A 10,882-nucleotide genomic window follows, 5' to 3' on the forward strand; every position below is an offset into this window, starting at 1 on the left:
TTAGTGGAGCACAATGCTTACTTACATAACACAACACTTGGTACACACACACAGCCTGTGAGGTTATCCAGAGGACAATGAGGATGAGTGTAAGCCTTCATCCAAAAGACCACCAAAAGAAGACTGAAGACCCCCTAGCAACAAGTGAAGCATGCACCATGAAGAATAGTGATGTAAAATTTAAAAATTGGAAGTAGGGGGAAATTTATGGGAAACATGAATGAATATGTATAAGCATACAGTATATAAGTTTAGTTTGAATTGCTTTGTTTTGTACGTGAGGTGGGGTGAGAAGCCCTCTCTGTACTCCAGTCAGCTTTGCTTATGCTTTAATCATAATTACTGGCAAGCTATATTCATATATATATTCATACAAATATATGCATATGTGTATATATATATATATATGAATATATTCACTAAATTGTACTCTTTTACTAAATTGTATTCCTTCTATATCAAATTGCTATTTAATCCACTAAATTATATTCTTTTATTAAATTGTTTTCTTGTATTCAATTCACTAAATGGTATCAATTTTTTCTTGTTATTAAACTGCTGTTAACCCAATAGCCCTAGCTGTCCAAATTTCAATTTCATTTATGACATTGCCCTTGGGTGAGTTACAGCCACAGCGAGAGGGAGGAGGAGATGATCCCACCCATGGCTGCTGCTGGCTCCAGACATTTGCTGAGATAAAGCTGAGCCAGAGCTTCAGCATCTCTCCCAAAATCACAGAATCACAGAATGCCTTGGCTTGGAAGAGACCTTAAAGTTCATCTCATTCCATCCCCTGCCATGGACAGGGACACCTTCCACTATCCCAGGCTGCTCCAAGCCCCATCCAACCTGGCCTTGGACACTTCCAGGGATCCAGGGGCAGCCACAGCTTCTGTGGGCAAGCTCTGATCTCTGCCCAGGTGAGCAGGGACAGGAGCCGAGGGAACGGCTGGAGCTGGGCCAGGGCAAGGCTGGGCTGGAGATGAGCAAAAGCTTCTTCCCCCCCAGGGGGCTGGGGCAGTGCCCAGGCTCCCCAGGGAATGGGCACGGCCCCGAGGCTGCCGCAGCTCCAGGAGCCTTTGGCCAGCGCTGCCAGGGATGCACAGGCTGCGATTGTTGGGGTGTCTGTGCAGGGCCGGGGGCTGCACTCCATGATCCCAATGGGTCCCAGATGCCAGCTCAGCCCCTTGTGCAACTCTCAGCCTTGGGCTCAGCCTTTGTGTCCCCTGGAGGCGCTGGCAGAGCTGATGGGGTGGGGCAGGAGCGGGGCAGCCCCAGCGTTCCCCTGGCAGTGACAGCACAGCCGGGCCAGCAGCCCCAGCGTTCCCCTGGCAGTGCCAGCACAGCCGGGCCAGCAGCCCCAGCGTTCCCCTGGCAGTGACAGCACAGCCGGGCCAGCAGCCCCAGCGTTCCCCTGGCAGTGACAGCACAGCCGGGCCAGCAGCCCCAGCGTTCCCCTGGCAGTGCCAGCACAGCCGGGCCAGCAGCCCCAGCGTTCCCCTGGCAGTGACAGCACAGCCGGGCCAGCAGCCCCAGCGTTCCCCTGGCAGTGACAGCACAGCCGGGCCAGCAGCCCCAGCGTTCCCCTGGCAGTGCCAGCACAGCCGGGCCAGCAGCCCCAGCGTTCCCCTGGCAGTGACAGCACAGCCGGGCCAGCAGCCCCAGCGTTCCCCTGGCAGTGACAGCACAGCCGGGCCAGCAGCCCCAGCGTTCCCCTGGCAGTGACAGCACAGCCGGGCCAGCAGCCCCAGCGTTCCCCTGGCAGTGACAGCACAGCCGGGCCAGCAGCCCCAGCGTTCCCCTGGCAGTGACAGCACAGCCGGGCCAGCAGCCCCAGCGTTCCCTCCCTGGAGACGCTCCAAGGGAAGCGGCCAGAGCCGCGTCCAGTCAGCGGAACTGAGCGGCCACTGAGCACCCCCGGCCTGGGCTGCTGTGGATTCCTCTGCACACAGCTCGGGGAAGGTGCCCTTGGCCACCCCCACAGTGCCACAGACAAGTGTCACACACAGTTACAGAGCACTGCCCGCAGCTCACTGGGGGAGATAATTTAAAAAATAAACCAACAAAAAAAACAGCAGGAGAAAGAGAACTCATACCTGACAGAGCTGTTCCACCCTTCAGTTGAGACACCTGCATGCACACAAAACCTGGGGCTACAAAAAATGAGGCTTCATAGGCACATTTGCAGGAAAAACGGGTTTAGGATAGGCTATCAGCAGAACTGTTCTCAGCTGGTTGAAAAAGGCCCCTTTGGCAGCTGCAGGGCCATTGAAAATGCAGACCCTCAGGCCATGGGGGAGAAAAGGGCTCTGAATTCCCCTCCCCTGACACACAAACCCTGCTCCCAGGCTGCTCCCCACACTGGATTCTACTGGAGGACTGTGGAAGGCTGAGAGTTGGCTCTGGCTTCTCCACGTTCCGTGTCCTAAAGCTGCCTGGGAGAAGAAATTTAGGGTCAACTCCACTGGCACAGCCCCAGGAAGGTCTTTGCTCCTCCCTCGGCCCTCCCTGAGGAGGCTGGCAGGGCTCGCAGGTTGATGGCATTTGTCCTTGCTGCCCCTCACATCCCACTGCCCCACAAAGAGCCCCGAGCCACCCGTGAGGGACAGGCCCTGCTGGGCCAGGCCTGGGCTCAGGGCTTGGCCTTTCTGCTTCCTCCAACCCAGCCAGGCCTGGCTCAGCATTGCAGTTCCTGTGCTGTGCCCCAAGCTCGCTCGGGCCCTGCTGGAAAGGGACCTGAGGTACCTCCATCCCCTCGGGCAGTGCATGGGAGAAAAAAAAACTTCTCAGGAGGATGGCAACAAACTTTCAGCTGCAGACTTTAGAGAATGAGGTCCTCGGAAAATCATAAAGCTGCATGCAATTAGAGGAAATCACTTCACTAAGCACAGACTGAGCCAACTTGCCCAACCCGTCCAACTTCAAGCTATCCAGATTTTGAAAACTGAAGTCAGGAGAAGCGAGAGAGGGACAGAGATCCACAGTCAGCCTTGGATCCAGCACCATCTCAGCTGCTCTGAGCTCCAGGGCCGTGGCACATGTCAGTGTCACACCCGTGTCACAGCCTCACCTGCTCTGCTCCCTCTCCCAGCTGGGGTTTTTGGGGTGCCAGGGGCTTGGCAGCCACTTTGGGGCTGGAGCAGAGGCTGCAGTGGCTGGGCTGGGGCAGTGACCGCCCCACACAGGCAGAACTTGCTCTGCCCCCAAACACACCCTGGAGATGTCTGGGGCCATTCATCATTTCTCTGCTCTCCAGCGCTGAGGCAACGCACTCTGGCTACAGCTCTGAGCTCGTGCCCATGGCAACCAGCCCTGGCAATGGGGCTCCATGGAGCTGCTCTCAGGAGCCCCCAAGAGCTGGAGAGTGCCCCAAAAGCGCCTCAGAAATGTGAGATACCCCAAAATCTCTTCAGGAATGTGAAATATCCCAAAACTCACTCAGTAATGGGCTCCCCCTTTGATTATTATCCCCAAACTTTGGCTGTCTCATTGCAGACCCCACCCCACATCCCAAATCCCAACCCCAACCCATCCCATCTCTGCTGGACCTGGACATCAAGACTCCCTTCCCAAGCCTTACTTTCCTCATTTCACACCTCCCAAACTCCATCTCACCCAATACCCATCTCACCCCTCCTGATTTGCATCCCACTTCACCCAATCCCCTTCCAACCCCTTTCCACCTGATGCCTTTAGAAGGCTGACCTAGAACAGAGGCTGGACAGAGTTAAGTATAAAGTTTATTAAAAGGCCTTAAAGGATACAACTTGTGCCTGGCCAACAAGATACAACAAGAGCCTGGCCAGGGCTACACCCAAGATGGACCAAAAACAAATGTCACACAAATGGACAACTGATCACAAGGTCGCATATTTTTAGAAGTTTAGATCCATCTCTGTATTTGGGTTCATGGTCCAATTAGAGCTTCAGATGATGAAGTCCCATCCTTCTTGTTTTCTCTCTTCAGTCCAGACTTGTTCATACTTTTGGACATGGAACTTATAATGACTGTCCTTGGTATCAAGCTAGTAAAGGAATTGTTTTGTCTACCTACTCTGTGAAGAGAGCTCACTAACACTTAATAGGAAGTTCAAAGCTACAAACTCAGGCAGTGCAGAATTTGAAAAATATGAAAGCTAAAACTTAAGGCAACACACCCTGCAGGACAGTGGAATCCAGCAATTTTGGGTGGGATTGAGTAGATTTCAATGGCACTGAGTAGTTTTGAGGTGACAGATAGAATTTGCTCATCTCCTTGAGTGGCAAGAGATGGAGACAAATAAACCAAATACCCCCAAAACCCTCCCCATTACCTCCCTGAATACCAGATTCCCTTCAAGCACTAGTAAAAGAGATGTTTTAGATGCCTTTGATGAATCTGTAGACTTTTACCCAAATTTTGTCTGTTTTAAAGGAATGAAGATGAATCAAAAGAATATCAGGGCCAAATCAAAATGACCACCAGCCCAGTGTCTTCCCAACACAGATCACTGGGAACGTGGGTCATCAGGGCTCTGCCAAACGTGGGTCCTCTGATGGAGGATGGAGCTGGAGCAGCGCATGGACACCTTCCTGCACTTGGGGCACTCGCAGGGCTTCCCTTACCGGTGCCTCCGTTGGTGTTGGGTCAAGCTAGAGCTCCAGGAGAAGCTCTTCCCACACTGGGGACACTCGTAGGGCCGCTCCCCAGTGTGGATGCGCCGGTGCTTGATGAGGTTGGAGTTGTGCTTGAAGCCCTTCCTGCAGTCGGGGCAGTGGAAGGGCCTCTCATCCGTGTGAATCAGCTGGTGCTGGAGGAGATGGGAGCTGGTCTGAAACCTCTTCCCACACTGGAGACACTCGTAGGGCCTCTCCCCAGTGTGGATCATCTGGTGGATGGTCAGTTGTTTCCTCCATATGAAGGTCATCCCACATTTCTCACAGTCATAGGGATGTTCCCCAGTGTGAGTCCTCTGGTGGATAGTCAGGCTGGAGCTCTGGGTGAAGCTCTTCCCACATTCCCCACACTCATAGGGCCTCTCCCCAGTGTGGATGCGCCGGTGCCTGATGACGTGGGAGTTTCGCTTGAAGCCCTCCCCACAGTCAGGGCAGCGGAAGGGCCTCTCATCCGTGTGAATCCGCTGGTGCCTGAAGAGACTGAACCTAATGTGAAACCTCTTCCCACACTCAGGACACTCGTAGGGCCTCTCCCCACTGTGGATGCGCTGGTGGGTGATGAGTTTGGAGTTGCAGCTGAAGCCCTTCCCACATTCCCCACACTCGTAGGGCCATTCCCCAGTGTGGATCATCTGGTGGCGGATCAGGAATGAGCTCCGGCTGAAGCTCTTCCCACACTCCAAGCACTTGTAGGGCTTCTCCCCATCCTGAGGCTGCTCATGGACCACCAGCTCAGAGCCCTGGCTGGATCTCCGGCCGCCTTCCCGGCACAGGGTGGGTCTTTCCTCCTCAGAGCACCCTGGGATGGGTTTGGAGCCCCTCCTCCTGCGGGATCTCTGTGGATTTCCCTCCCCACTGGATTCCTGCACTGTGGAGCTGCTCAAATCAGCCTCTTCCGTGAGGTTCTGCTGAGGGAATTTGTCCTCCCTGGTCTCCATCCTCAGCTCCTTGTCTGGAGGAGGAAGGACAAGGAGAGGATGGGATTTGCCTCCGTGCCAGAGGGAAGGGGAAGGAGATCCCCCCAGTGCGTCCCCGGCAGGACGGCGTCGGCAGCGGGGTTGTCCTGCAGCCGGGGGCCAGGCTGGGCTGGGAGATGGAGCAGGAGAGAGGGGGAAAGGGGCACTGACTTCCTCCTCACCTGCCTGGGTGTCCTGGGGCATCTTCCTCTTCCTCACAGCCGCCTTCTCCATCCAGCCAAGGTTTGGGAATGGGAAATCCTGGTTTGGGGAAAAATACAGTTTATGGGCACATTGGGTTAGGGGGCTCCCCCTGTGCAAGTTCATCTCTAGAAGTCACCAAGCCTCTGGAGTCTATAAAAACCTCCCAAACACCAAGATTCAGCCCTGAAAATGTTTCCCAGGAGTTCCCCATCTCTGGTCTCTCCCATTTGGTGTTCAGAGGTTCCCCCCTGTCCCAGCTGCCGGGGGTCACGCTTGTACTGGGGGTTCCCCTGTCTGCTCAGTCCCTGCCCTCCCCAGGCTGCTGGGAGTGCCAGGAATCTGAAAAGTTCCCCCTGTTTCCATCTCCCCACTTAAGGATGGTGAGACCCCCCAATGTCCCCCCAAGTAGGATTTTCCGCTCAGCTTTGGAGTTCCACATTCTCCAAACATCCCTGCCCGCAAAACAAACCCAACCCAGGGACCCCCCCAGGATATCCGGGCAAAGCTCTCACTCCCCCATCACCTGTGGGATGGTGGGTGATGATCCCACAGGAGGGGGCTATGAATTCAGGGAGTGCTCGACCTTGTGGTTCCTTCTCCTTTCCCTGATCCTTTGTCCTTCCTCTTCCTCCCTCTCCTCCCCTTCCATCCTTTGTACTCCTCTTCCTCCCTAACGCCAGCTCCTTCTCCTACTTCCATCCCTTCTCTCTCTCCTTCTTCCTCCCTCCTCTTCCATCCCTCACCCTCCTCCCCCAGGAGCAGTGACACCCTCGGTGCCCCGTTCCCAAACCCCTCACAGCCCACGGCAGGAGCGGGGATGGAGCCGGGACAGGTCGGGATGGGCAGCGCGGGGCTCTCCGCTGCTCCCACCCGCTGGGGACGGGGGGAACCCGGCCCGGGGAAAAGGAGAGGGAAACTGGGAAAATTGGGGGCTGCAGATCCAACCTGGGGCTGGCTGGGGACCCTGGCTGGGGACTGCCAGCCCTTGGGGCTCCTCTGGGGAGATGTGGGACCAGGGAACACAGAGAGCGCTGGGGGATCCCAGGAGTGGCAGCACTGGCAGGGACTGGTTTGGACTGGGGTAACTGGAACCTTACTGGGGCAACTGGGAATCCTTGGGAATGAGCACAAGCATGCTGAGGGCACATGGGATATACTGGGAGTGACTGTGACCATACTGGGAACAGCTGGAACCACACTGGGAGAAACTGGGAGTGAGTGGGACCGTGCTGAGATGGACTGGGACTATTCCAGGGACAACTGGGATCACACTGGTAGGAACTGGGAAGAATTGCAACTATTCTGGGATCATACTCAACTGGGATCATACTGGGATCCCAGTGGGAGCAGCTGGGTCCCTGCTGGCTGAGACTGGGATCCCACTGAGGGTGACTGGAATCATACTGGGATTGACTGGGAGTGGCTGGGAACAACTGGAATCATGCTGAGAGCAACTGGGAGGAGCTGGGAATGACTGGGAGCGTGCTGGGGCTGACTGGGATATACTGGGAGAGACAGGGAGTCCCAGGGATCCCACTGGAGGCTACTGGGGTCACACTGGCACTGCCAGGGAGCAACTGGGGGCCACTGGCCTCATACTGGGAGTGACTGGGATTAGACTGGGAGTGACTGGGATCAGACTGGGAGTTACTGGGATCAGACTGGGAATGTGAAGGAAACTCAAAAATTGGGGAAAAAAAGCAGGATAAATTCAAGGAAAATGAAAGGGAAAATTCAGGGGAAAACCAGAAAAATATCAGGGTAAAATAAAAAAAAAAAAATCAGGGAAAAATCAGGAAAAAATTGGGAAAAATTTGGGAAATACAGGGGTAAATTTGACAAAAAATTGGGGAAAACTAGGAAAAATTGGGGGGAAAAAAAGAGAAAACTCAAGGAAAAAAGGGAAAAATGGGGGAAAAATCAGGAAAAGAAAGTGGATAATATCTGGGAAAAATCAGGAAAAATCAGAAAAAATCAGAAAAAATGGGGGAAAAATCAGAAAAATAGGAAAAGAAGGAAAAATCATGAAAAACCAGGGAAAATTGGAAAGAATATTGGAGAAATAAGGAAAAAAACTGGGAAAGAACTTGGAAAAATTGGGGAAAATCCAGAAAAGAAAGAGGAATAAAATCTAGAAAGTAATAGGAAAAAAAACAGGAAAAATCAGGTAAAAACTAGGGAAATTTGAGAAGAAATTGGGAAAAACCTAGAAACGATTTGGGAAAGGAAGAGAGAAGAATCAGGAAAAAATGGGAAATACATGAAAAAAATTGTGAAAAATTGTGAGAAATCAGGGAAAATATCAGGAAAAGAAAGCTGAAAAGACCCTGGGAAAAATCAGGAAAAATCAGGAAAAAATTAGGAAAAATGTTGGAAAAATGAAGGAAAACCCAGAAATATTTGAGAAAAAATTGCAAAAAAATAAGGAAAATAATTGGGAAAAAATCAGAGAAAAAATGTGGGGAAAAAAAAAATCAGTGTAAAATCAGGGAAACAAACAGGAAAAGGATAAAAAAATCTGGAAAAATCAGAAAAAAATAATGAAAAAAAACAGGAAAGAATTGGGGAAAACCAGAAAGATTAGGGAAAGGAAAAGGGAAAAATCAGGGGAAAAAAATGGGATTAAAACAGGAAAAAGCACAAAAATCAAGGAAAAGCTTAAGAAAAAAAATGAGAAAAGATTGAAAAAAAATCAGAAAAATAAAAAAATAATGAAAAAGAAATCATAAAAAAAAATCAGGAAAATAGTCAGGAAAAATCAGGGAATAATGGGGAAAATCTAGAAAAATATTGAGCAAATATTGGGTAAAATCGAGAAAAGAGAGGGAAGAAACCTGGAAAAAATCAGGAAAAACCAGTAAAACAATTAAGAAATACAGAGAAAAATCAGGGACAAATTATGAAAAAAATTGGGGAATAACCAGCAAGATGCTGCAAAAAGAAGAGGGAAAAATCAGGAAAAAGAGGGGGAAAATCAAGAAAAAAATTTAGGAAAAAATTTGGGAAAAAACGGAAAAATCAGGAAAAGAAAGAGGAAGAAGACTGAGAAAAAAAAAGTGAAAAATCAAGGAAAAAAATAAATAAAAACTGAGGACAAGAAAGTGGGGAAAAAACTGGAAAAATGGGGGAAAAATTGGGGAAAAAACTAGGAAATATCAAGGAAACAAACAGGAAAAATTCAGGAAAAATTAGGAAAAAAAGGGGAAATATTTCGACAAATCAGAGGGAAAAATCAGGAAAAATAGTTTGAAAAATATGTGAAAAAAATTGTGAAAAATGAGAAAAAAATAAGAAAAAGGGAATAAAACCTGGAAAAAATCAGGGAAAGGAATCAGAAAAAACAATGAAAAAAATTGGGGGCAAATCAGGAAAAAAAATGGGAAAATCAGGGGAAAAAATGGGGAAAAAATGGGGAAAAAATGGGAAAAGCCTGAAAAATTTAAGAAAAATTTAAGAAAAAGTTGTGGAAAAGAAAAAATTTTGGGAATGGGGAAAAATCAGGGAAAAAAAGTCAGGAAAAAAATGGGGAAAAAACTGGGAAAAATTCAGGGAAAAATGACGGAAAAATCAGGAAAATTAAGAAAAAAAAAGAAAAAGAGAGAAAAAAATTGGGGAAAATAATGGGGAAAATCAGGAAAAAAAACTGGATGAAATCCCCCTATCCCATTTTTCCATGGAATTTTGGGAATTGCCTACCTGGGAGGTCGTAGAAGAATTTCCAGACCTGGGAATCCGGGGAGTGGGGAAAGGTGGAATTGCGGATGAACTGGTCAAGATTTTTTGGAAGGTTGATGGCCTGGTCCTCTTCCAGCTTCCAGAATGTTCAGATGAATCACACGCCTCCTTCTGGCTGGAAATCATGGGGAAATCATGGAAAAATCATGGGAAAGCTGTGATTCAAATTCATGGAGTTTTGCCCCCAAAGCACCCTTTTTTCCCCACCAAAATTTCTATTTTTTTCCCCAAATTTCAATTTTTGAGATAATTAAATGGCGAAGATAATGGGAAATGGGGAAAAATAAGATAGAAATTGAAGAAGAATGGGGAAAAGTTGGGGAAAACTAGAAAAAAAGGGAGGAAAGAGAAAAACGGGAGGAAAAATGGGGGAAAATGGAGCCAAAACCAAAAAAAAATAGGGAAAAAATGGGATGGAAATGGAGGAAAAATTGGGAAACATGGGAGAAAGAAATGGAAGAAAATAGGGATAAAATTGTGGAAAAATGAGATAAAACCAGGATAAAAATGGGGGAAAAAATGGGGAAAACTGGGGTAAAAATGGGAATAAAAATGGTAAAAATGAGGCAAAAATGGGAGAAAAATGGAAGAAAATGGGGATAATAGGAGAGAACATGGGGAAAAAACTGGGGAAAAATGGAGCAAAAATAGCGTAAAATGGGGAAATGGGAAAAAAAATAGATTAAAAATGGAAAAAAATTGGGGGGAAAATAGGAAAACATGGGGAAAAAACTGAATAAGAGTGGAGGAAAAATAGGAAAAAAATCAGGAAAAAATGGAGAAAACTGCGGAAAAATGAGATAAAAAAGGCAGAAATGGAGGAAAAAGGAAAAAAAATGAGGGAAAAGTTGGTGAAAAATAAGAATTAGGATAAAAATGACGAAAATTATATGAAAATAGGATAAAAATTAGGAAAATAGAGCAAAAATGGGATAAAAATGGGGAAAATTGGATAAAAATGTGGAAAAATGTGATAAAATGGAGACAAATTGTACTCTAATAGGGAATGACTGGGAGTGATTTGGCTTATCGTGGGGCGCAGAGGAAACTGGAGCCACACGGGGGGAGCAACTGGGCAATGCTGGGAGCAGCCACTGCCGGCACCGGGAGCCCCGAACCCCTTTCCCGGCCATGCCGGACCCGCATCCCCCCGGCCCCTTTGCCGGGGCTCTGCCGCCACCGCCACCGGGACCCCCCAAAAACACCTCCCGGGGACCCCCGGGGTGCCCCCGAGGGGCATCTGCGGCTCGGCTCTGGAGCCCTGCCATCCCCAAACATCCCCCCCAAAAACCCCAAAGCCAGGGAGCCCCGGGGGATTTGGGGCGAGCTCC

The 10,882-nt window shown here is 49.3% G+C and overlaps 2 protein-coding genes across 2 annotated transcripts in view; one reads left to right on the forward strand and one right to left on the reverse strand.

Annotated features, from left to right (window-relative positions):
- LOC147645325 (uncharacterized) overlaps positions 1-10,882 on the forward strand; it is a 141,538-nt gene that overhangs the window by 89,708 nt on the left and 40,948 nt on the right. The gene's annotated exons all lie outside the window — the stretch shown is intronic.
- On the reverse strand, positions 4,602-5,608 carry LOC147645331 (uncharacterized). Its single transcript, XM_086874881.1, has one exon. The coding sequence runs from the start codon at positions 5,592-5,594 to the stop codon at positions 4,602-4,604; it is 993 nt and encodes a 330-aa protein (XP_086731007.1). The 5' UTR covers positions 5,595-5,608.

The sequence above is a fragment of the Cyanistes caeruleus genome, unplaced genomic scaffold (assembly GCF_971803275.1).
Source record: "Cyanistes caeruleus unplaced genomic scaffold, bCyaCae1.hap1.1 HAP1_SUPER_30, whole genome shotgun sequence".
Lineage (NCBI taxonomy): Eukaryota > Metazoa > Chordata > Aves > Passeriformes > Paridae > Cyanistes > Cyanistes caeruleus.

Coding starts and splice junctions, on each gene's coding strand:
- LOC147645331 (XM_086874881.1), bottom strand. CDS start 5,594: ATGGAGACCAGGGAGGACAAATTCCCTCAGCAGAACCTCACGGAAGAG.